The following is a 26,490-nucleotide window of genomic DNA, read 5'->3' on the forward strand; positions in this document are numbered from 1 at the left end:
TTCCTCTTTTTTTCCCTTTTGCAAAGGACCGTTAAACGTGGTACCGGGAGACGTTAGGCCGCAAAAGAAAGGTTTATTTTTTTTCCTCGAACGGTGGCTTTCGTAAGTGCAAAGATACCAAAGTTGAGAGACACAGGTTACACCAGAGAACTTCCTGGGGTCGCCGATGCCCCCGGGGTGGGAGTCTGAGAAACTCAGCCAGCCGAACCGAGGCTCGCCTTGCCGGGACAAGCCCCTTGATCCCGCGCGGCTCCCGGCCCCGCCACGGCCCGCCCTTGGCCCCGGCCCGCCCGTGGCCCCGGCAGCCCCGACCCAGGCTCCGGCCCAGGCCCCGCCCCCAAGGCCCAGCTGCCGTGACGTGAAGGTCGGGAGGAGGTGCGAGGCCGCGCAGCGGGGCTTATTGCCGGAACTGGAACGGTCTGCTGGGCCCCCGGCGCGCGGGCTCTTCGGGGCTGGCAGGTGTGCAGCGAGTGCATCTGGGAAGTGATGGCGCCAGGCGCGGGCGACCCGGGGTAGCGCTGGCGAGACGGCGGGGCCCGGCCCGGGCAGCGATGGGGCTTCTTCGGCTGCTGCTTATCGTGGTGCTGGCTTCGGTAACCCGGGCGGCCGGCGGAGCTGAGATCGTCGGAAACTCCAGCGAGGGTAAGGTCGGGGGCGCCTGACTTCTGCAACCCAAATTTGGTCTTGCATTTATTGCAGGGTCAAATCCGCCCTGGGGTCAGTCCACTGCGCGGGGGAGGCGGTGCGTTCAGAACTGGCAGGAATGGATCGAGGTCCTTTCCTGCAGGAGGCAAGTCCTATTGGCTAAGAAGGCCCTACTGTCAACCTCCTAATTTATACTGGGGAAATGGGAAGAGATAGGAAACCCGCTTGTTCAGACACATTATTCTCTCCCTTAGGGCGTAGCCATGTTTGCAGGTTTAATTTAACACCGTAAAACACCCCTTTGCTCGCAAGTGGCTCATCTGAACCTCTGGACTGCGAAGCTTGATAAAGCCAAGCTGCAGCGGTTCTTGTACTCCCCCAATCTAGATGCTTTTCAAATTCGTTATCCTTGGCGGAGTTTCAGAGGAAAAGTGAACCCAGAATGGGACTTCAGCTCATAGGTCATGTGCTTGGTGAATGGATCTTAGCACTAGTTGGTGTTTTGTTAATGTAAACTGTAAAAAGCACTAATTGTACCAAGCTGATAATCATGTGCTTTTCGGTGTCGTGAGGTCAAGCGTATTTTGGTTATGTATTGAGCTTAAGAGACTAGTAGTTCTGAAACATAACATTTTCTGAATAATGTGATTGTGCTTCTCATCTGTGAAACGCTCTGTGCAAACTGAATCCTAGAATTTTTGCCTAGGACTTAAGACCAAAGCTGAAAAGGGCAGTTATACTTTTGAAGAAGAAAAAAAAAAAGCCTTGTTTCTAACAAGGCACTCACATTCACTGCGTGCAGTGTGTGCCAGGTGCTTTTCATGGCAGTGTTGTTTACGCCTCACAACCCTATGTGATGATAACTGTCCCTCACTGGTGGAGGATGAAGCTGAGACCCGGGTTATGCTCACTACCGGAGTAAACAGCTCAGTGGGGCACAGGTAGCTATGAACCCCTGTGTCATGTAAATTTCATGGTCCTCCCCTTCTACAAAGCTGCCCTCCAATGAGAATGCTTTATTTAGTATGGTGCTTTACCCTTAATTCTTCTCTGAATTCTTATTCCTTGAGATAGAATCTCTTCTCCCTTCCTCATCAGGCCAGCTCCATTCTTCCAAGGAGAAGAGTCTGAGAGATTAGAGTGTGCAAATGATCAGACTCGTGAAGTAATTTGAGAAATTAATGTTTTTCAGATGCTGTTTCTCACCTCCTTTCTGTGATTACAGCACTAGCATTTCCTCAGCCACGTTATTCTTCTGCCCTTTCATCAGTATTGTTTTTCTGGGTAGAAGGGCAGCATGTGGGAACTTGACTGCTAAACAGTAATGAAACCTGATATTCTCCACATCTGTCAGGTAGAGATCTGAGTGGGAATTAACAGAGACACTTCAGCACTTGCCTGATCCTCCTGGAAAATGGCTGGATTGCTATTGGGAGATTCTGATAACTTGAGTGAAGTGAGTGAGTGAAAGTCGCTCAGTTGTATGGTCCATGGAATTCTCCAGGCCAGAATACTGGAGTGGGTAGCCTTTCCCTTCTCCAGGGGATCTTCCCAACCCAGGGATCTAGCCCAGGTCTCCCGAGTTGCGGGCGGATTCTTTACAGCTGAGCCACCAGGGAGCAAGTGCCATAAGTTAGAAGGATTTACTCATTTTATAGCAGGATAAGCTAACCTGACACCTTGTGTGGTGGTTTAGAAGCTAAGGGAAATTTTAAAGGTGGCAGATTGAGTTTGTAGAATGTCTGAGGATGGTGACCAGTGGGGCACAGGAGATGAATCATATGTCTAAACAGTTTTCCCTTCTTTTGGAGTCCCGGTTCCCTGCTGCCCTTAACACTTTTAATTCAGTATTATTTCAGGTTCATATCCAGTAACTCACATGGAACTTACCCAGTAATTGGAGTTTAGCATCGTGCCCTTTGAACCTTCTCAAGTGCCTCGCAGGCCACTTGTGTAGTTAGTTGCAAGTGTTCTCTTTCTCTCAAAAGTGTGTATATGTTTGTGTTTCTTTTCATCTTTTAGGGCTAATGAAAATTCATAAGAAGGTATCAGTGAGAAATTGGGAGGGCAGTTGAATGCCAGCCAGCTCAAATGGCTGAACTATTTTTAATACTCCATCTGAAGAGAATTATGAAGTGTTGATAGATCTCTCCTACAATTTGTTGTGTTAAAGCACAAACGTAAAGAGATGTGTTTTAGTAAAATAGTAAAAAGGAAAAGTTGGAAAATGTTAAGGTTGCGCATTTAGGTTCTGATTGAGAAAGAAAAGGAAAATATTGGGACTAAGCAGCTCCTTTTAGAATGGTGTTATTGGAAAGAAGGCATTCCCAGGTGGCTCAGTGGTAAAGAATCCACCTGCAATGCAGGGGACGTGAGTTCAATCCCTGGGTCAGGGAGATCCCCTGGAAGAGGAAATGGCAAGCCACTCCAGTATTCTTGTCTGGGAAATCCCATGGACAGAGGAGCCTGGTGGGCTGCAGTCCATAGCGTTGCAAAGTCAGACATGATTGAGCCACTGAGTACACACACACATATTGAAAAGAAAAAATGACTCTGGGTAGGAATGGAGAAAAACTATGAAAACAGAAAAGGATCTCCTGCTGTGGGTTAGATGGCAAAAAACATTTTTGGCAGAAAAGGCAGAGGTACTGCTTTTTAGAGAAGAGCTACAATCCGAGTGCTCTGTCTCCTGGTAGCCATTTGCCCTGTAACATCCTTTGATGTGCCGTCTTTCCCACCCACCCCCAAGTCATAAGACCTAAATATCCCTCATAAAATGTTTCTGATGCATCCTTTTGCAGATGACTTTGAGGTGCAGTGAGTTCCTGTTAACCTCTTCAGGATGTGTTTTGTATGCGTGTCTTCTTTTGCCATATATGTTTTTATGAATAGTGATTGAATGCAGTTTCTGCCAGGCAGGGTTGTTAAAGTTGTCTTGACTTTCAGTGTGTTTCCCTGTCACGCTATGGAAGTCACTTTCTCAATGCTGTTTATAATGGATGTGCTGGGCATTTATCTATGTTAGACCTCTTCTTTTCACTAGTGTATTTGTAACAGAACCATACTGCCTGCATTTTATTTTTTTCTTGGTAACTACATGAACCTCTGAAACATTGGAAAGCTAATGGAAGTTAATAATGATGTTTTGTTGTGCGTATTGGATAGTTTACAAATATTTTTCCCATTTGATACTTTTAGCAGCCATTTGATGTATACAGTACAGTTGCCTGCATTTTCCCATGAGGGAACTGAGGTCCAGAGGAAATAATTACTTGCCCAAGGTCACAAAATTCAGTCATCATTTACCAAACACTTATCATGTGCCAGTCAGTTGCCTGGGACTGTTTGAGGCCCTGGAATATCAAATATGACAAAGCCCTGCAAGTCAGGGCTCAAACCATAATTGGTTTATTTAACATGCAACCTTCTATAAAAATTGTGAAATGGCTGTTGGATTGCCTGTGTAATGCTGCCAAAGAATTTTCACACAGAAGTTAAAGGTAACTAAGGATAGGAAAAAATATAATTATCCTTCCCTAATTCATCAAGCATTGTGTTAGGAGTTCTCACACCTGGCAGAACATTAGAATCACCTAGAGTGCCTTGAAAAAAAGGCATGTTGATGAAGAGACAACTAGAATTGAAATATAAAATAAAAAGCAAGTTTATAATACCATCAAGAAATATTAAATATTTAGAGATGATTATAATGGAATATGGAACAGTCTCTACACAGAAAACTATACAATGTTCTTGAGATAAATTAAGAAACTTAATAGAGGGATATCGCAAAATCACAGAAGAATCCTGCGTTATAAAGATATCATTTCTTCCTAAATTAATACTTTCAGTTCCATCCCAATCAAATTTCTACAGGTTTTAGTTTTGTTTTGTGAAAATCGACAAGTTGATTTCTAACATTTATGTGGAAATGAAAAAGGGCCAAAAATAGTCAGGACAGTCTTGAAGAGGAAAAACAAATTTGGGGCAGAAATTAAGACTGTGATATTGATGTTAGGATAGGCAAATAGACCAATGGCAACTTGACCTATGTCAGAGATGGAATTTCTGAGCAGTAGGAAAACTACTTTCAACAAAGTCTATGTCAGCAGGATATTCCTGTGGGAAATGAACCTTGGCTCTAGCCTCACACCCTATGTAAAAATCAGTTTCAGGTTGATTTTAGACTTCAGTGTGAAAGGTAGAACAAAATTCTAGAGGTTAACATGGGGAATGTATCTTTATGATCTTGAATTATGTTGGTAGATAATTCTTTAAAATAATAAAGGAGAAACTTGAGAAACGGGACTACATTAAAACAAAAACTTCTGTTCATCTCAAGGTAACAGGAGAGTGAAAAGACAAGCTGTAAGAGTGGAGAAGATATTTGCAATATATTTGACAGAATACGCATATCAGTGATGTCTACAGAGTTCCTAAAATTCAGTAAGGACAGATGATCCAGTTTTTCACATGGGCAAAAGGCTTGAATAGACTCTTTCATTGGAGAAGAAAATGGCAACCTACTCCAGTATTCTTGTCTGGGAAATCCCATGGACAGAGGAGCCTGGTGGGCTACAGTGATGAGGTCACAAAGAGTTGGACACAACTGAGGGACCAAACAACAAGACCCTTTCACAGAGAGGATATTTAAATAGCCAATAAGTAAAACAAACTATTCTTACCAAGTGTTGGTGAGCATCTTGGATTACTGAAATGTTCTCTCACGGATTGATAGGGGTCAAAATTGGCAAAACGATGTTGGATAACTCAGAGAGTACCTACTAAAATTGAACATAAGTAAACCCTGTAACCTGATAATTCTACTCATAGGTTCTCCTTATAGAAATGTGTACATGTACACCAAAAGATACATACCAGAATGCCTAAATGGAGTTATTTATAATTACTCCAAACTAGAAATAATCGAAATGTTCATTAACTGAATAGATAAATACATTGTGGTATATTTATTTTGTGAAGTATACAACAATGGAAGTGAGTGAATAGTGGTTACTACAGCAACTGGGATGAATCTCACAAATAAAATGTTGATTTTTAAAAAGCTAGACATAAAAGAATTCATGCCATACGAGTCTGTTTAATTAAATTTCCAAAAGAGCCCACCTATGGTTTTAGAAGTGAGGATCACGGTTACCTCTGGGAAGGAGGGACGAGACAGTGACTGGAAGGAGAGGTTAGAATGCTGTTTCTTGACCTGGTTGTGTAAACTTTGTGCCCTTATCTGCATGCATTTATTATAATAAATATTTGCTTTGTAATTAATACCTGGGCCCTAACCCCAAGGATTTTGATTTAACTGATCTGGAGAGGGACCCAGGCAACAATATCTTTAAAAAAGCACCTTCAGATAATTGTAATGTACAGCTTAAAATTGCTTTCTAATAAGGACACCTCATGAGTACTATAGAAAATATGAAAAACAGGAAATGTGTAAAGAAAATATTATTTAAAGTATACCCCAGAGAGACATGCTTTTAATACCCCTACTTACTTGTCAAGTGACTGGTTTGTTAAATATTTAACCAGTTTGTTAAATGTAGTGTCTCTCCCCTTTGTTCTCTGGCTTCTGCTTGGTTCTTGCCAGAGGCATTTGACTGGGGGAAGAGGATTGGTGAGGCATCATCTTCCTTTTGGAAGCTTTTGGAAATCTGCAAAGTAATAGATGAAAATTGTAATTGTTTCTGAAATGCTACGTGTTTTTCTTGAAGTCAGAAGCAAGGGCTGTCACTTACTGTTTTGGTCCTGGTCATTATATTTTCTCACAGAAGCTGTTTGTTTTCATTTCTCATTTTCTTAAGGAGAACAAGACTTCTTAGGTATTTTAACCATTTAGGATTGAAGGTGATCTGCTACACTGTCACAGCAAAAACCTTCTCAAGTAGGTTTATTGCTGATATACACACATATATGTGTGTGTATATATATATATGTAAAATATATATACAGTGATTTTATTTCTTGCGCTTCCCAGGTGGCTCAGCAGTAAAGTATCTATTTGCAATGCAGGAGATGCAGAAAACCTGGGTTCGATACCTGAGTCTGATTCCTGGGTTGGCAAGATTCCCTGGAGCGGGAAATGGCAACCCACTCCAGTTTTCTTGGCTGGAAAATCCCATGGACAGAGGAGCTTTGTGGATTCATGCTGTTACAAAAGACTTAGTGACTATACAACAGCAAAATTTTATTTCTTATTTCTTATTCATGCTGGAATGGTAACAGCATAGATATTTATTAATAAGGGATTGGTTGGGGACTTCTTGGCATTCCAGTGGTTAAGACTTTGCCTTCCAGTGCAGCAGTATAGGTTTGATCCTTGGTTGGGCAGCTAAGATCTCACATGCCTCTCAACCATAAAAACCAAAACATGAAACAGAAGCAGTATTGTTACAAATTCTATAAAGACTTTAAAAATGGTTTGCATCAAAAAATAATAAAAGACTGGTTGAATAATCATGGTGACATAGAATATAATATTTTATAACCTTTAAACTAGTAAAACTAGGATTGTCTGTTGATGTGGAAAGATATCTAAGATCTAGAAGATGGGCTATACCAAGACATATTTGTGTTTTTCTTTTTCCCATTTACATGGAGATGCTTATGCTGATATCCCCTAAATCCTGAAAGATTATACCAATCTGTTAATAGTAAGTTTTTTCTGCACAGTGTACTTGCTGGAGAAATTAACTTTCTCTACATTTCTTGCATTTTTGTTGTTGTGTCCGACTCTTTGTGACTCCATGGACTGCAGCACACCAGGCTTCCCTGTCCATCACCAACTCCCGGAGCTTGCTCAAACTCATGCCCACTGAGTCGGTGATGCCATCCAATTGTCTCATCCTCTGTCACCCCCTTCTCCTTTTGCCTTCAGTCTTTCTCAGCATCAGGGTCTTTTCTAGTGAGTCAGTTCTTCGCATCATGTGTCCAAAGTATTGGGGCTTCAGCTTCAGCATCCATCCTTCCAATGAATATTCAGGATTGATTTCCTTTAGAATTGACTGGTTTGATGTCCTTACATTCCAAGGGACTTTCAAGAGTCTTCTCCAGCACCACAGTTCGAAGGCATCAATTCTTTGGCACTCAGCCATTTTTATTATCCAACTCTCACATCCATACATTACTACTGAAAAAAAATCATAGTTTTGACTATATACACCTTTGTTGGCAAAGTAATGTCTGTGCTTTTTAATACGCTGTCTAGGTTTGTCATAGCTTTTCTTCCAAAGAGCAAGCATCTTTTAATTTCATGGCTGCAGTCACCATCTGCAGTGATTTTGGAACCCAAGAAAATAAAGTCTCTCACTATTTCCATTCTTTCCCCATCTATTTGCCATGAAGTGATGGCATGATCTTATTTTTAAATATGATCAGCCTTTTAAAATATGGTTATATATGATCTGAGAAAATATTACCATTCTGAGGGAAAAACATAACAAGTGACAGAAGTGTTGAGAGTGTCACCTTTTTATGTAGGTTGGCTGTGTCCCTATTTTATAAGTTTCAGATGAAGAGTTAAGGTAGAACTTGTGTTTTGAGTGCCATCAAAGAAGGAGATTTTCTCCAAATTGTGCATTTTCTTTCTGGTAAGAACACCACATGATCACTATAGAAGTTTTATAAACAATGAAATGTGTAAAGAAAAACTGAGGGAATTCTCTGATGGTCTAGTGGTTAGAACTCTGCACTTTCAATGGGGAGGGCCCATGTTCAGTTCCTGTTGTGGAACTAAGATCACATAGTCAAAAAAGAAAAGAAAAATCAGTTAGCATACATTCCCAGAAATACCTACTTTTATTACCTCTAGTTATTTTGTTAAGTTACCAGTTGTTTAGTAATATATTTTCATTTCTATGGTTGTGTCTTTCCCTACTGTCTCTTAAATCACTGGAAGTTTTTGCTTCTCCAAGTATTTCTGAGTTGTGATAGATTAAGGAAAGGTTAAGAAAACCAAGATTTCACTAGTTGATAGCATCAATCTCTTTTAGGGTTTGTAAAGGTTATAAATGGTTTTTCCAGTAGTCATGTATGGATGTGAGAGTTGGACTCTAAAGAAAGCTGAGCACTGAAGAATTGATGCTTTTGAACTGTGGTGTTGGAGAAGACTCTTGAGAGTCCCTTGGACTGCAAGGAGATCCAACCAGTCCATCCTAAAGGAGATCAGTCCTGAATATTCATTGGAAGGACAGATGCTGAAGCTGAAACTCCAATCCTTTGGCCACTTGATGTGAAGAACTGACTCACTGGAAAAGACCCTGATGCTGGGAAAGATTGAAGACAGGAGGAGAAGGGGACAACAGAGGATGGGATAGTTGGATGGCATCACCAACTCGATGGACATGAGTTTGTGCAAACTCTGAGAGTTGGTGATGGACAGGGAAGCCTGGCGTGCTGCAGTCAATGGGGCCACAAAGAGTTGGACATGACTGAGCAACTGAACTAACTGAAAGGTTCTACAGAGTATTTTGATTCAAGGCTCATGTAATGGGAGACAGACATAAAGATTATCAAAAGAGTTTCCAAGACAGGCTTAGGGGCGAATTTAAGTGTTAAGTGATAATAACCTTCATGAATTTGCTTACATCAGTTTTGGTCACAATACCCAAGAGGCAGAGTGACTAGCTCAGCAGAATACTTAAATAAATATCTGTCAAATAGAGAAAAGGGGTGGCGAGGCTCTGAAAACACAAAAACTGAAAATGTAACTCGAAAATGCCGGCCGGTAAATGAACTGAGTGCTCTTGACAGTTCAAGGATGGAAATCTAATTAATTCCTAGGAAAACAAACTGATCCTGCTCTTTAGTTTTGCAGACTGGAATTTATGGATAGTTTTAAGACTTGGAAGATGGCGGATAGATGATACCAAAATTAAAGTGCAAAACATGAAAGGTTTTTAGGGCCATTTACTGAGATCCAGTTAATTGTATACATAATTTTGGTTTCCTTGTAAAGTAATCTGGAGATGGAAATGGCAACCCACTCCAGTGTTCTTGCCTGGGAAATCCCATGGACAGTGGGCTACCATCCATGGGGTCACAAAGGGTTGGACGTGACTTAGAGACTGAGCACAATAGAGTAACCATGGTGATGGGAAGGCCTGGGATATATTAAAGTGCTTTCCTTACTCCCTTTAAAAAAACAAAACAGGAAACGCGCCACTTTTTCCAGACTTCCGTTTATTCTAGTAGTCACTTCTTAATATTTTTACCTCTATTTGGGCTGGAGTTCTGTTCCACATAAAAGATGAGATGTCTTTCTTGTTACATAAATAAGAAATACACCACATTCATTAAAATTTTCACTGGATTTTTAGAAATTAAATTGTAACCACAAATAACCTTTTGTCATCAGTTAAAAAATTAAGTTACAATGGTACTATCGAGAATAACTTTTATTCTAGGCTTCCCAGGTGGCTCAGTGTCTGCTAAGCAGGAGACATGGGTTCGATTCCCAGGTTGGGAAGATCTTCTGAGGAAGGAAATGGTAACCCACTCCTGTATTTTTGCCTGGGAAATCCCATGGACAGAGGAATCTGATGGGCTACAGTCCAGGGGTTTGCAAAGAGTTGGACTCAACTTAGGGACTGAACAATAGCAACAAAAACCTTTATTCTCACCCACTATTTATATGTTCTGTTTGGCTTCTTGGTTAGCTTTTCTTAATAGTCTTTCTTTTTTATAATCATCCAGATGGAGTACTTGTGTTAAGAACAAAAACAGAAAGTATTGAAAAAGTTCGTTTTCTTTGGAAATGGTACATAAGAATGAGTTAGAAAGTTATTTAGTGTCTGGAGTGTTTCTTTCAGCTCCAACTGACTCAAATTTCTTTCTTTAAAAAAAAAAAAAAAGATTGTTCCACTCTAAGATTCTGGTGAATATAATCTTTACCTCATTGACTCCTTTTCATCTATATTAAATTGAAATCTTTTTGTTTATTTTTAGACTCCGACACCCAACCCTGCTTATGTAATGCTTGCGAACTCTGCTGTTTATGCAGAGATACACTGACTCTAGGGCAGAGGATGAGATGGGAACCCAGAACCACACAGAAGTCAAAGCAGCCTATTTAGTGGATTCCTTGAGAATTAGGTTGGAAAAGGAAAGAAGTGGTGAGCAGCTACAAGAAAGCCCCACAGTGAATGAAATACAGCCAGACAGTGGAGGCAGGTCAGCAGGTGGGAAAGCCTAGAGGAGGTGTTGGAAAACTTGTTATAGCCTACCTTTTATGTGGACTCTGAACTTGATCCTTCAGCGAACAAACGAAAAACTCCTTGAAGTCCTGTTTTTCATGAAGTACCTGGTGTGGACACTCAATACACATTTTTGCCCACATTGATGGGCAAAAGTTTACAAGCTGGGTAATATAGTGCTATTAGACATATGAAGAAATTGAGGTTTAAGGGAAGTAAGTAACTTTTCTGAGATCACATAGCTAGTAAAGGGTGGGATAAAACGGAAGACAGATGCGTGTCTCTCAGTTCAGTTCAGTCACTCAGTCGTGTCCGACTCTTTGTGACCCCATGAATCACAGCACGCCAGGCCTCCCTGTCCATCACCAACTCCCAGAGTTCACTCAGACTCACTCCATCAAGTCGGTGATGCCATCCAGCCATCTCATCTTCTGTTGTCCCCTTCTCCTCCTGCCCCCAATCCCTCCCAGCATCAGAGTCTTTTCCAATGAGTCAACTCTTCGCATGAGGTGGCCAAAGTACTGGAGTTTCAGCTTTAGTATCATTCCTTCTAAAGAACACCCAGGACTGATCACCTCTAGGATGGATCGGTTGGATCTCCTTGCAGTCCAAGGGACTCTCAAAAGTCTTCTCCAATACCACAGTTCAAAAGCATCAATTCTTCGGTGCTCAGCTTTCTTCACAGTCCAACTCTCACATCCATACATGACCACTGGAGAAACCATAGCCCTGACTAGATGGACCTTTGTTGGCAAAGTCATGTCTCTGCTTTTCAATATGCTATCTAGGTTGGTCATAACTTTCCTTCCAAGGAGTAAGCGTCTTTTAATTTCTGGACTGATTTCAGAATATATTGTTTAGTACCAGTGCATTTACAATTGGTGGTAACTCATGAGGGTTGTTAATCCTTAAATTCAGGGACTCTGTTCTGAATAGAGTTCTTATTGCTGCTTTGGGCTCTGGAAGCCGAGCACCGTGAACATCCTGTGTTTGCATCTTTGGAAATACCTTTCTACCCCTCCAGTTCTCAATTCCACCCTTTCCAGATGAGTAGTCACCTTGGGTGGGGGTGGGGAGAGCTTTACGAGGGCGTGGGGGGTTGCTGCTTCTGCCTTTGGAGTTTCATTGTCCTCATTAGTGAATAGAGCGCAACAGTTTTTTCTGAGGACTAACTTAATCTTGCATGTGCGTTTAGGTATACAATTCCTACAAGTTGGTTACAGAGAGGTATAAATGTTAAAATGAAACATTTCTCCCCTTGTAGGTCTTCTGGAATTTTCTGTGGGGAAATTTAGATACCTGGAGCTCAAGAAGCCCTTTCCAGAGGAAGCTATTTTGCGTCATATTTCCAGCAATGTCACTTTTGTTATTTTCCAAATACACTCACAGTATCAGAATACAACAATTTCTTTTTCTGAGGTAAGTACAAAGAGTTACTTCCATAAAAGCCATTTCCACAGTTTGGTATTTAGTGTGAGCATTAGAAATTAATGCCTCTTTATGTGTTAAACTTTTAAAAGATCAAGATTGAGTCCTGTCAAGTTAGTAATTTAGGCTGGCTAGGAGGTGAATATTTCAGGCCTTTCTTGAATGGTGACCTCTGACCTAAAAGAGGGGTGATGCTGCTGAGTTTGGCGGGGGTGGCTTGTACCAAATGTCTCCTGCCTGCAGTTAAGCTTTCCCCGTATTTCCCACGTTTTCTTTTTCTTAACCCTACTGGGTCCTCAGTGATTTTTTTACCTGAGAATACATTTTAATGGATTTCTGTGGTCATTTAGCCATTTAGCCTTGAAGTTTACTAAGACACCTAATAGGATCAGCTTTATTCTTTAGAATTTCATTGAAACAAAAGAATCCTAGCTCTTAGTTTAACCAGAGCAGTGATGTGCTCCCAGCAGCATTTGGGACCCTCTTACAGAGGTCCTCACTAAACCCCCAAGCCTCAACCTCATCTCTGGGAAGTTTTCAAGTATCCTGAATCAGCTGAAGCCATTAGGGCTTTGCCATTTCTGCTACCCTTTACAGATCCACTTATTTTTGGTCCATGTGACCCCTTAGACTAATACATGAATTTCACTCTGTATGAAGTTGTGCTGCATTTTTATCTGTCCTCAGCCTACCTCCTGGCTTCCCCTGTAGCTCAGAATCCCCATGGACAGAGGAGCCGGGCAGGCTACAGTCCATGGGGTCGCAAAGAGTCCAACACGACTGAGAAACTCAGCACAGCACAAGCCTACCTTCTAATATTCTGGAATTTGCTAAACGAAGCTGTCTTCATCCAGTCTCTATATATTTTCTGGACATTGGTCGTTGTATCTTTCACACTAAGTGTTTTATAATCTTTGTTCCTGCCTTCCTGCCCCTACCACAAAGGTTTTGAAGGTGTGTGTGTGTGTGTGTGTGTGTGTGTGTGTGTGTGTGTGTGTGTGTGTGTGTAGTGGTTTGATAGACTAGATATGGGGGCTTTCCTGCTGGCTCTGTGGTAAAGAATCCTCCTGCTAATGCAAGAGACGTGGGTTCAGTCCCTGATTCAGGAAGATCCCACACGCCACGGAGCACAACTAAGCCCGTGCGCCACAACTATTGAGCCTGTGCTCTAGAGCCCGGGAGCCGCAGCTACTGAGCCCATGTGCTGCCGCTGCTGCAGCCCGAGCACCCTGGAGCTGGTGCTGCCACAAGAGAAGCCACCAGCACGAGACGCCTGTGCACTGCGGCTAGAGAGTAGTCCCTGTTCGCCACAAGTAGAGAAAAGCCCGTGCAGCAATTAAGACCCAGCACAGTCAAAAAGTAATAGACTAGAAGTGGAAGGGCTTGATCGAGGAAAAGAGGAAAGAATAAATTCTACTAGTTGAAGATATAATAGTGTATATGACCCATTCATTGATTTTGCGGGAGTTCTTTGCAGCCAGAGCAGAAATCAAAGCATGTTGAATTTCATAACTTTCTTAGAAGGAAAAAACATTCTCATTCTTCAGGGGGAACCCAAGTTTTTTTATGGGACTAAATTCAAAGGGAAACTTTCTATTCAGGCACTTACCTAGGAGACACAGTAAAATGGCACATAGATGATTTCCTTCTTAATAACATCACAGCAAAGACAACACTTGAAGGAAGAGACGGGATGGAGAAAAAACATGCAGTTATATTTATTGCATGTGTGCTAGGCCAGTGATCCGTGAGCTCCTGGGGCCAAAGACTTGGTGTCTGCTGAAATTGTGGACTCTCTACCTGGCAGAATGTATGACTACATCTGTATAATTTCATGGGGGTCTCTGGAAATGCATTGAGCCTCCTAGTGAGGACCCCTCGCATTTGATTTTCCATGTAGGTAATTTAATTCTTAGAACAGTTTGTCCAAGTAGTCCTAATGTTTATCTCTACTTTTGAGGAAACAGAGGTTAGGTGAAGGGGTACCTGCATGACTGATGTGACAAGAGTGGCCTGGATGAGCAGCATCTTGGGTCTCAGTTTTCGTGCAGAAAGGATCTTAGTTATCCTTAACGATAACCGTGTTCCTTTCCTGGGCTGCCTTTAGTTCTCACTATATTTATACTGCTGAGAAGATGACAACCAGAACGGTGCATAATTCTAGAAGGGAGCGGTCTGCATGAAGAGAGCTGTTTCTGTTGTAACTTCCTGACGACTTGTGGCATCTTGGAGTTTTGGGGTCATCTTGGCAGTGAGTTAGTTCTTTGAAACTTTTGACCCTTAAGTTCCTTGGTCCTTCTCTCTTATGCTTGTCAAACTGAAACCCACATGGCACTTTTTTCTTCCATTTCCTTCTTGTTCAGTTGCTCAGTCGTGTTTGACTCTTTGCAGCCCACCAGGCTTCCCTGTCCTTCACTATCTGCTAAAGTTAGCTCAAACTCATGTCCATCGAGTAGGTGATGTCATCTAACCGTCTCATCCTCTGTCGCCCCCTTCTCCTCTTGCCTCAGTCTTTTCCAGCATCAGGGTCTTTTCCTTAACTTTAAGGAAACACTCTGAATCTACTACGTCTCAACTTTAGTACTTTGTTATTCAAAAAGCTTTCCCAGCAGATGGAGGGAGGGGATGAGAGAGTATGGGGGTGTAAGGAAGAGTAAGAACAGGGCACAAAGAAGATGATCTCTGTGTTGACTGTCTTGGTCTTGGTGATGGTTTCCCAGGTGCCTGCATTTATCAAAACATATATTGGTATACTCTATGTGTAATTTATAATATGTACATTATAACTCTTTTTTAGAAAACTTTTCAAGGACCAAACTCTTTGGGGGCAGAGCTTCTATTTTTTATCTTGGTAGTGGTCAAGTTAATTTGTATATCAGGACCACAAATGGAGGCCACTCTAGTGACTTGGTCCACATCACAAATCTAAGCCTAAGACTGCACTTACAGGGAATGCCTGTCAAGGAAACCTAACTTATACCGATCACAGTCCTCCAGCTCAGCTTAGCCAGCTCACTTTACCCTAGAAAATAGGACTTGCTCGTCTTCTGACTAAATCCCAACCTCCTAACCGAGCATGCTCTTCTAATGCTCTAAAAAGCTAGTTCATGCCCTATATCCCTTGGGAAGCATGCGCCACATCTAGTGAGGCACTGTCCTCCCCCAGTCCATCAGTGGTGGTCCATTGAATAAAGGACATCAGACTTGTTACTAAATTGTTTTAGTTTTGTCATTTCCATGAAAGTCCTTAACCCAGTAGTCTTAGTACTTGAAATGTGTGCTAAGTCAATTCAGTCTTGTCTGACTCTTTGTGACCCCATGGACTGTACCCCGCTAGGCTCTGCTCTTTATGGAATTCTCCAGGCAAGAATACTAGAGTGGGTTGCCATGCCTTCCTCCAGGGGATCCTCCCAACCAGGGATCGAACCCTCATCTCTTATGTCTCCTACATTGGCAGGCAAGTTTTTACCACTAGCAATGCCCGCAAAGCCAAGTACTTGACATAGTAAATCCTAACTGAAGGGACTGAAAAGCTTGGGAATGTTATTGTGTATCTGCTATTCCTGGTCAATGAGTGTATATTTTAAATAATTCCTCCATGTATATTTGTGGGCACATGCACATAGAGGTGAAAATAATTCTTTAATCATCTAAGGAAAGTCTTTTTTACTCCTTTTTGGTTTTGAGAAGCTTTGGAATAGGGCATGCACACTACATTCACTCTGGCATTTAAGCACTTTGTTCAACTGCTGATTCGCAATGACTCTTCTTTCCTCGTTGCAGACTCTCCTTCCTAATGCCTCGGTGACGGGCACTGACAAAGGACTGGTTTCCATTCTTAGACCAGAGCAGAGTATGTGCACTTGGCACTTGGAGACATTAGACCCTGAGCCTGTCCAAAATGTGGCCATTCCACTGTCCTACTCGGAAAGCGGTAACCTTTCTATCATCAACTCCTTATTACTGTCCAGAATGCAGGACTTGTGGGTGAGAATTTAGAGATAACTATAATCCTATTAAAAGTGTTTATTATAAGTATAGTTCTTCGAATTAGAAAGGTTTTTAACAGCGGGGGAGTCAGAGAATTAGCATGATGAGTGAAAGCCCAGGAAGGGACTAGGATTAGAAGAGCACATGTATTCATTTGGAAAACACTGAAGGAGCCCTTGGAGGAACTGTAACAGAAAGATATGTCAAGAGGAGAGGTTGATTCATGTTGATGTATGGCCGAGACCAGTGCAATTATCCTTCAATTGAAAATAAATAATTTTTTTAAAAAAAGACAAGACATGGTTCTCACACATTAGTTGATGGTTCTAGGTCAAGGAGGGTGTGGGAGAAGAACAGGATATTTGGAGGATGGTGGACAGTGGGTGTGGCTGGAGCCAGAGTGGGAAGGTCCTGGTATATAATGTGAGGTCTGCATTCTTTGCTGAGGCAGCATAGAGACTTTTGAAGCAGAGGAATGACCTGATGCCTTTCCTCTCTTAGAAGGTTAACCCTAGAAGCAATGTAGGGAGTGGGTTGGAGGGGGCATAGCAGAGTCAAGACAACACAACTTTCAGGACTCAAAACGAGAAATGAAGATCTGAACAGAGGCCCTGAGAAGGGGGTGGAGAGGACAGGCTGGATTTGAGAAATTTGGAATATGGAATTACAAGATACAATAACCAGTGGTTATGGATTGTTAAAAGTGGGGAGCACAGACTTCCCATTTGGCCAGCTGGGAGATGATCAGAATAGTGATCAGATGGGGTGTTTGTGGTGCTGGATGTTCTAGGTGGTCGGGATGGGGTTAGATGGTGACTTCAGTTTGGCACATTGACTCTGAGACACTTGTAGGACATCTGGATGGACGTGCATGGTAGGCAGCTGAAAATAAGGACCTAGACTGGAGGAGTGGGGTTAGACATCCAACTGGACAGCTGAATAGCTGTTAGTAAAGTCATGGAAGTGAGTGAGGTCATCCAGGCATGAACTTAGAGATTTAGGGAGGAAAATTATAGCAAATAATTTCCTAGTGTGTTGAGGTCCTTTAATGATCCAGAACCTGGTGGTCCGAAGTAGACGATAAGAAAGTAAAAGAGAGAGAGAAAGAGGCTGATATTCCTGGGTTTACGCAGAAAACCAATAAAGCTCTTGGCATAGAGCTTGCATCACTCATGAAGGCACTGGGCGCCCTCTCGAGGGGGTGAAGGCACAGTGCGCCTTCTCGAAAGGGTCTTAGAAGCCCAGGCAGGAGAGTGAGCATGATGGGTTTCTACGCTCCAGAGAAGAGAGAGAGAGAGAGAGAGACGGAGGGAGGGAGAGGAAGAAAGAAAGACACAGGGACCCAAGCTCTGATGGAACAAGGGTGTTTTGTTCAACATAGTGTGGGTATATATACTGTCTTACAAGGTAGCTATTTTCAGCAAAGATAAAAATCAAAAGTCCAGACTTACAAATTATCAAGGAAACGTAAGGTAATCCATATCAAAGAGAGAGGATTGTAAATAATCACTTTTACCGTATGGTTCATAAAAAGGAAGAGGGTTGTAAATAGTTACTTATCACCGTATGGAGCTAACAAAGGAAATGCATGCGTTCCTCAGCCCCCGGAGCGGTTTGCCAACTCCTCTTAATTCCTGAATATTCAGGAATTAATAAGGGACACCGGATTCATGACAGACCCCAAACAGCACACAGGAAGCCTCCTGTTAAATTGCTTCCTGACACTAGTGCCTGCCACAGTTTCTGGGGGATGCTAACTGCTGAAGAATAATTAGAAGGCTAAGGAGTAGACAGGACAGTGAGAAGAGAGACTGGACGCCCAGCATTATAAGAAGTGGTAAATAGGACTTTGCAGAGAGGTCAAGAGAGTGACTGAAAATGTCCCTATGGTGGCACAATCCAGAGTCAGTGGCGGCCTTTAATGAGAGTCATTTTAGTGACACCATGAGGATGAAAACCAGATCGTAGGGATTGAGGAGTGAAGGTGAGGGGAGGAGATTTACATTCTCTTGAAGTTTGGTGGTAAAGGGAAGGCGAGGTTGCAATAACTAGAAAAGGAGGTAGAATTCCAAAAAGTGATGGGAGTTGAAGAAAAACATATGTAGCCAAAGGGTAATTATTTGATTAAGAAAATGATAGATGTCAAGTTTTCATCAAGGTCAGTGTACAAAGAAAATTAATGAGCAGTGGAGTGTCAGTTACAGTACACATGCTTTTCTTGGGTGTGGTAAATGTTTGTAAATACAGGAAAAGAAGAGTGTGAAAGAAGAGCATAGAATTCTGAGGAAGAGTCCACTGTGAAGCAGTGCAGACTGGGTGTCTCCATTCCGGCGCTGCAGAATTCCAGTAGTTTATAGAAATTAAGAACCAGCTGTGGGAACGATTGAATGAGCTTATGAAGCTGAGATCTTAAAGTACTTTAAACTGGTTTACCTTCTTGTGTCTTAACTTCTCCTCTTGAGCCCACCATACACAGTTCTTTGCATGGAATTGAACTAATGCCAAGTGACTTCTTTAAATTTTGTCTTGGTTAAAGGTTATGAATAGGATTCCTAATAAGAGCTGTTTTAACCATATTATGAATGTAAATTAAATACCCCAAGGGGATTCCCAGGTGGTGTTAGTGGTAAAGAACCTGTTTACTAATGCAGGAGATCCCTGGGCTGGGAAGATCCCTTGAAAGAGGGCATGGCAACCCACTCCAGTATTCTTGCCTGGAGAATCCCGTGGACAGAGGAGCCAGGTGGGCTATGGTCCACAGGGTCACAAAGAGTCAGACACAACTGAAGCGGCTTAGCACGCAGGCATGCAAATACCCCAGATTTATTTTGTGTTTAATTGTGCACATGCTGTGTCTAATACATGATCCTGGGGTTCTTGAGATCTTTTATTTTTTCCTCTTTTATGTATACACAAAGACTCTTCCAGCGAGGAAGATGAGAGATTGACACCATCTTTCTCCCTGTTGAAAGAGTTAAGTGAAAAGTGGACACCCTTTTTCTACTTACCAGGATCTAACGAAAACTTCTCAGAATCTAAAGAAAATGTGTTTAGGAAATGCACGTATTCAACAGTTGACATACAATTTCCAGGTGTTCACAGGGCTCCTGAAACCCGTTTTTGGACCCCAGCTTCAGAATAGCCGTCTCTTCTGATGTTTTCAACTCTAGAGCAGAGGTTGGCAAACTGCAGAGCACAAGGGAAAGCCAGCTCATGGCCTGTTTTGTGCATAAAATCTCATTAGAACACAGACGTTCACTTACATATCATCTGTGGCTGCTTTCCTGCCACGGGGCAGGGTTGAGTAGCTGCCACAGAGACCAGAGAGTCTGAACAGCTTCTAAGACATTTACTATCTGGCCCTGTACAGAAAAGGTCTTCCACAGTCCATCACCTCATATAACTTTACCTTCAGTCCATGAGGTAGTACAAAGCTTGAAGCTCTCCACTGAACTTCTCTGTTGGGTGTTCTTATAAGAGTGGGGTTCTGTTTTTCTGAGTGTGCTTTGACTATATAAGAATTCTAAGTAACTTCCTGGTTTCCCATCCAGATCCTATCCCTGGTGGCTGTAATTTGGAGTTTGATGTAGATATCGATCCAAACATTTACCTGGAGTATAATTTCTTTGAAACAACGATCAAATTTGCTCCAGCAAACCTAGGCTATACGAGGTATGTCTGTCTCCCAACTCCCAAAACTCTTTTTAGGATAAGCATGACCCACTGTTGTGTAGACTGAGTAAATTCTCTCAAAATCCGTAGTTCTCCTTAGCAGAGTTGAACTGCTTATTTTTTTTTCCAAATAGAAGTAATTTAAGCTTTGTTATTAATATGTAAAGTGTAATTTACAGTTAGTATTGTTTCCCTCCTTTCTTATGAAGAGCCAGATGTTGTCCTTATTAGGAGCTTAGAAGTACATCTTAGTTTTTGTAAAGACTTTTAAATATGGAAAGCATTTTGGGACTCCCCTGATGGTCCAGTGGCTAAGACTCCGTGCTCCCAATGCAGGAGGCCGGGGTTCGATCCCTGTTCAGGGAACTAGACCCACATGCCTCAACTAAGAGTTCACATGCTACAACCAAATATCCCATGTGTGGCAACAAAAACCCGATGTAGCCAAATAAATAAATATTTTAAAAAAGAAAGCATTCTGTAGCTGTGAAACATTCCTATGTTTGTAAGGATTTTATTGTTTTAATTAAAACTCTGCCCTAATTTCTACTTTAAGAGTAATGATAGGTAACATTTGAACACTCTCTGTGTATCATTCACAGTGCTACTGAATATGTTCTTTGTCATTTAATCCTTAGAATTTTATGAAGAAGGGGCTGTTGTTCTTATTTTACAGAGCAGTGCCCTAAGGGTTGTTGAGATCCAGTGACTTGCCCACATACACACGGCCAACAAGTAGCTAAGCTGGCGGTGGACTCAGCCTGACTGATACTCACATCTGGTTAATTAACCATACCTACCGCTTCTCTTTCCTTAGTGATGCCAAACTGGGAATCGCTGTTGCAGAGTTTGAAGTTTTGATTCCTTTTTACATTAGTAGATGAGATTTGTAGCATGAGAGATTAATGTTCAGCTTTGTTGGTTGATTTTAGAGGTTCAGATCCTCCATCATGTGACATCAAGACGGGCCCGGACTCCAGGTGGAGGCTGCAGTATGATGTCTATCAGTATTTTCTGCCCGAGAACGACCTCACAGAAGAGGTGTTGCTAAGACATCTGCAGAGGATGGCCAAGGTGCCTCAGGTGCAGGCCAATGCTGTCAAGGTAAGTCTGATGCCTGTAATTCCTGTAGCCAGATTGTGACACCGTTGTAGAGCTGAGAAGGGGAGAAGCTACCAGGAGCTTATTATTATTACTATTTTTACTGTTTTCTTGGTCTTTCTAGGATTCTCATTTTATCCTCTTTGATTTCATTGTCATCTTGGGAGTCAATGCCAGTGGCATCCCAGAGTACCATTGGCTTTTGAGGAGGTGCATGTAAATTTTGTTATGTTTTGTCGCAGCCATGACTGTGGCTGGTTATCTTGAGCTATGGGTGGAAGTGGGTGGTCATTTTCTATGTACTCCCATAACTATTAGATATAAAAAGTTGGGAAATATAAAGTGTATAGTGTTTCGAGAGAAAGTAATGTGAAACTATTTAAAGATATATGCATTATCCTTACTATTTAAATGCAAGTACAAATTTGTAACTTGCAGCAAAAATTTTCTCTGAGCTTTTGAACCCTTGAAAACTCTTGCTATTCCTCAAGTGTGGGGGTACAGCTGGCAGCACTGGCATCACGTGGGAATTTGTTAGAGTCACAGACTCTTAGGTTCCACCCCAGACCTACAGAATCAGCGTCTGTATTTTACGATCCCCAGGTGATTCCTCTGCACATTAAAGTTTGAGACTCATACTCTCGATCATTTTTGTGGAGGGCAGGATTTTGCCTTTATGTCTTAAAAGGTACCTGATATCAGTCTGATAAACAAGGACATCTGTCAGTCTGGTAGTTGGTGAGGAACATTTTTCCAGACTTATGATCTTCCCAGAAAGTTGCAGTCTACCAGATTATATAGAAGGAAGCAATTGAAATAGGGCAGCTGTGGGCTTTCCCTGGTGATCCAGTGGCTTCTGATGCAAGGGATCTGGGTTTGATCCCTGGTCAGGGAACTAGATCCCATGTGCTGCAACTAAAATTCCATGTGCCGCAACAAAGAATGAAGATCCTGGATGTCGCAACTAACACCCGGCACAGCCAACAATAATTAATTAAATTAAAAAATATTGTGATTATTCGCAGATTAGGAGCTCAATTTGAAAAGTGTGCCTTTGTACACAGGAAATTTCGAAGACCACTTTTATTCTCATGAAGAATATAAAACGTCACATAACAGTCTTTTTAGGTTCAGTTCAGTTCAGTCGCTCAGTTGTGTCTGACTCTTTGCGACCCCATGAATCGCAGCACGCCAGGCCTCCCTGTCCATCACCAACTCCCAGAGTTCACTCAGATTCACGTCCATCGAGTCCGTGATGCCATCCAGCCATCTCATCCTCTGTCGTCCCCTTCTCCTCCTGCCCCCAATCCCTCCCAGCATCAGAGTCTTTTCCAATGAGTCAACTTTTCGCATGAGGTTGCCAAAGCACTGGAGTTTCAGCTTTAGTATCATTCCTTCCAAAGAAATCCCAGGGCTGATCTCCTTCAGAATGGACTGGTTGGATCTCCTTGCAGTCCAAGGGACGCTCAAGAGTCTTCTCCAACACCACAGTGCAAAAGCATCAATTCTTCGGCGCTCAGCCTTCTTCACAGACCTGCCTCTTGAGAAGTCTGTATGCAGGTCAGGAAGCAACAGTTATAACTGAGCATGGAACAACAGACTGGTTCCAAATAGGAAAAGGAGTACGTCAAGGCTGTATGTTGTCACCCTGCGTATTTAACTTATATGCAGAGTACATCATGAGAAACGCTGGACTGGAAGAAACACAAGCTGGAATCAAGATTGCCGGGAGAAATATCAATAACCTCAGATATGCAGATGACACCACCCTTATGGCAGAAAGTGAAGAGGAACTAAAAAGCCTCTTGATGAAAGTGAAAGAGGAGAGTGAAAAAGTTGGCTTAAAGCTCAACATTCAGAAAACGAAGATCATGGCATCTGGTCCCATCACTTCATGGGAAATAGATGGGGAAACAGTGGAAACAGTGTCAGACTTTATTTTTTGGGGCTCCAAAATCACTGCAGATGGTCATTGCAGCAATGAAATTAAAAGACGCTTACTCCTTGGAAGAAAAGTTATGACCAACCTAGATAGCATATTCAAAAGCAGAGATGTTACTTTGCCGACTAAGGTCCGTCTAGTCAAGGCTATGGTTTTTCCAGTAGTCATGTATGGATGTGACTTTTTTGGGGGGGGAGGTGGGCTGTACTGCACAGCTTAGTGCAGTACTAAGTTCTTAGTTCCCCAACTGGGATCAAACCCAGACCCTTGGCAGTGAGAACCCAGAGTCCTAACCACTGGACTGCCAGGGAATTCCCTAGGTTACTTTTTAACTTTTGGTTAAGAGTTAGAACATTGTGTGCCAGAATTCAAAGAAACACAAATTGAGGACATGACAAAAAGACTATGGAGCCTGTTTGAAGAGGCTCACACTGACCAACTCTGGGGCAATTCAGTCATCAAAAAGAACATGATCGATTAAGCCTTCAAGAAAGAAGAACATCTTTAGTCCATCCTGATACTAAAAAAAGAAAAAGAAAAAGGAAAATTCCTCAGTTGCTACCTACCATTGGAGCAACTTACATAAAATTACTCTGAAAATTGATAAAAGGGAAGGAATTTACTTTTAACAAAAGAAGGATGTGAATTCACCCCCAGTTGATAAGAGAAGGCTCCCCTTCACTTTTTTAGTATTCATTCATTTATTTTGGCTGTGCTGGGCCTCTGTTGCTGCACACAGGCGTTCTCTAGTTGTGGTGAGCGGAGGCCACTCTCTAGTTGTGGTGTGTGGGCCTCTCGTCGCAGTGTGTGGGCCTCTCGTTGCAGTGGTCTCTCTTGTTGTGGACCACAGGCTCTAGGATGCGTGGGCTCAGGAGTTGCAATTCACAGATTCAGTTGCCCCGTGACATGTGGGATCTTCATGGACCAGGTATCAAATCACTGTCCTTTGCATTGCAAGATGAATTCTTAACCACCAGACCACCTGGGAAGCCTCAGAAAGCTCTTCTTTAAGAAGAATGCCAGCTAGTGACTGCATAAGAATAACAGAATTAGAAAATCACCATTTTATGACCCTCAGTGAAATAATTTAGACAAGGATCTCCAGGTAAAAGAGTGTTAGGGGGCAGGATAATCCCAAGATGCCTAAATAGCACCCTGAAGTTCATTCTAATTGCAGAGGGAAAACTACTTTTAGAATGGAGTGATTCAACGGTCTCTACCTTATCTGTGTGATCAAACTTAATTTTGCTGATGAACCTGCATTATGTGCTTAAAGCAGTATAGGCTGACTTTATCACCATCACTTATGGAATATTCTGGTGAAACAGGTTCAACTTGATTTCCTGTTTATAGGAGTTTCTGTTTACAAGAAATCCATGGGATGAAAGTACAAATTAAATACCCTGAGTACAATCTGATAAATTCAGATTGGAGAATAATCTGTAAAATAACTTCCTTCATCTTTGAAAGGTGGGAGAAAGGTGATTCCAGATTAGAGATTGGAGATAAACATATATGGAACTTGGTTGGATCTTGGTTAAGGGGGAGAAAAGCCATAAAAGACATTTGGGGAAATTCGAATATGGACTGTGTATTAGATAATAAGAAATTGTTAATTTTCTTAGGTGAGCTAAGGTATTGTGGGCACGTCAGAGGATATCCTTATACTTGTACTTGCTCTTCAAAGTGTGGTGGGTGAATGCATAGCACTGCAACACCTGACAATTTCTTAGAAAAGCAGAACCTTGGGTACTTCCTCTGACCAGCAGAGTCAGAATCTGCCGTGATTCATAGGCCGTTAAATTTGAGAAGCACTGTGTTAGGACATGCACGCTGAAGTATTTAGAAGTGAAATGTCATGATACCTGTCACTTACTTAAAAAAAAAAAAAATATATATATATATATACATATATATATATATATGGGAGAGGAGGGAGAAAGAGGGAAGGACAGAAAAGCAAATGTGCTAAAATAATAACAACTGTTGAATCTAAGTGGTGGTATATAACTTATTCATTGTGTTATTCTTTTAACAGTTCTCTCAGGTTGAATGTCTCATAATAACAACTTGGAAGAGTAGAAGCTAATGTTAACAGCATTCTATTGGACTTGACTAGTCCTTTCCCCAGAAAACATTATTTTTGAAGGCTAAGCACTATATTTAAACAGTAGAAGTTTTCTAAGAAGCTTCCAGATTATTCACTCCTAAAACTCTTAATATTTAGTTTTCTCTCTTCTATTAGTAGGAACCTATCTGTGTATGAGGGCTAAGTGGAGCTTTTGTTTTTATTACATGTATCTAAAAGAATGAAACTAGGACACCTCCTAACACCATACACAAAAATAAACTAAAAATGGATTAAAGACTTAAAGGTAAGGCCAGAAACTATAAAGCTCTTAGAGGAAAACATAGGCAGTACACTCCTTGACATAAATCAAAGCAAGATCCTCTGTGACTGACCTAAAGTAACGGAAATTAAAAAAAAATAAACAAATGGGACCTCATTAAACCTAAAAGCTTTTGCAGAGCAAAGGAAACTATAAACAAGGTGAAAAGACAACCCTCAGAATGGGAGAAAATAATAGCAAATGAAATAACTGACAAAGAATTAATCTTCAAAATAAGCAGCTCATGCAGCTCAATACCAGAAAAATAGACAACCCGATCAAAAAGAGAACAGAAGAGCTAAACAGACATTTCTCCAAAGAGGAGTTGCAGATGGCTAATAAACACAGGAAAACATGCTCAACATCTTTCACTATTAGAGAAATACAGATCAAAACTACTCATGAGATCTCATGAGATATTAGCTTACACTGGTCTGAATGGCCATCATCTAAAAATTAACAAATAATAAATGCTGGAGAGCATGTGGAGAAAAGGGAACCCTTTTGCATTGTTCGTGGGAATGTAAATTGATATAGCTCACCATATAACCCAACAATCCCACTACTGAGCATATACTCTGAGAAAACCAGAGTTTAAAAAAAGATACATGTACCCCAGGGTTCATTGCAGCCCTATTTACAATAGCTAGGGCATGAGTCAGTGCTAATGAGGTGGATGAATACCTATTACACAGAGTGTAAGTCAGAAAGAGAAAAACAAATATTGTATATTAATGCATAGATATGGAATCTAGAGAGATGGTACTGATGGACCTGTCTGCAGGGCAGCAGTGGAGATGCAGATATAGAAAACAGACTTGTAGACACAGTGGAGAAAGGAGAAGGTGGGATGATGAATTGAGAGAGTAGCATTCAGACATATACATTACCATGTGTAAAAAATGATAGCTAGTGAGACTTGGCTGTGTGATGCAGGGAGCTCAACCCTGAACTCTGTGACATCCTAAAGGGCTGGGAGGTGGGAAGGAGTTTCAGGAGCAGGGGACCTGTGTATAACTATGGCTGATTCATGTTAATGTCTGGCAGAAACCATCACAGTATTGTAAAACAATTATCCTCCAATTAAAAATAAATACAATTTTTTAAAAGC

General features: G+C 41.7%; 1 protein-coding gene across 1 annotated transcript in view; it reads left to right on the plus strand.

Moving 5' to 3' along the window:
- The first annotated feature begins 396 nt into the window (after positions 1-396).
- The window catches only part of TM7SF3 (transmembrane 7 superfamily member 3), a 41,896-nt gene continuing 15,802 nt past the window's right edge, over positions 397-26,490 (plus strand). Inside the window, exons 1-5 of the mRNA XM_068970839.1 lie at positions 397-642; positions 12,121-12,275; positions 16,068-16,218; positions 19,826-19,946; positions 20,879-21,050. Coding sequence (XP_068826940.1) covers positions 552-642; positions 12,121-12,275; positions 16,068-16,218; positions 19,826-19,946; positions 20,879-21,050 — 690 coding nt within the window. The 5' untranslated portion in view covers positions 397-551. The remainder of the gene's footprint in view (positions 643-12,120; positions 12,276-16,067; positions 16,219-19,825; positions 19,947-20,878; positions 21,051-26,490) is intronic.

The sequence above is a fragment of the Capricornis sumatraensis genome, chromosome 4, assembly GCF_032405125.1.
Source record: "Capricornis sumatraensis isolate serow.1 chromosome 4, serow.2, whole genome shotgun sequence".
Lineage (NCBI taxonomy): Eukaryota > Metazoa > Chordata > Mammalia > Artiodactyla > Bovidae > Capricornis > Capricornis sumatraensis.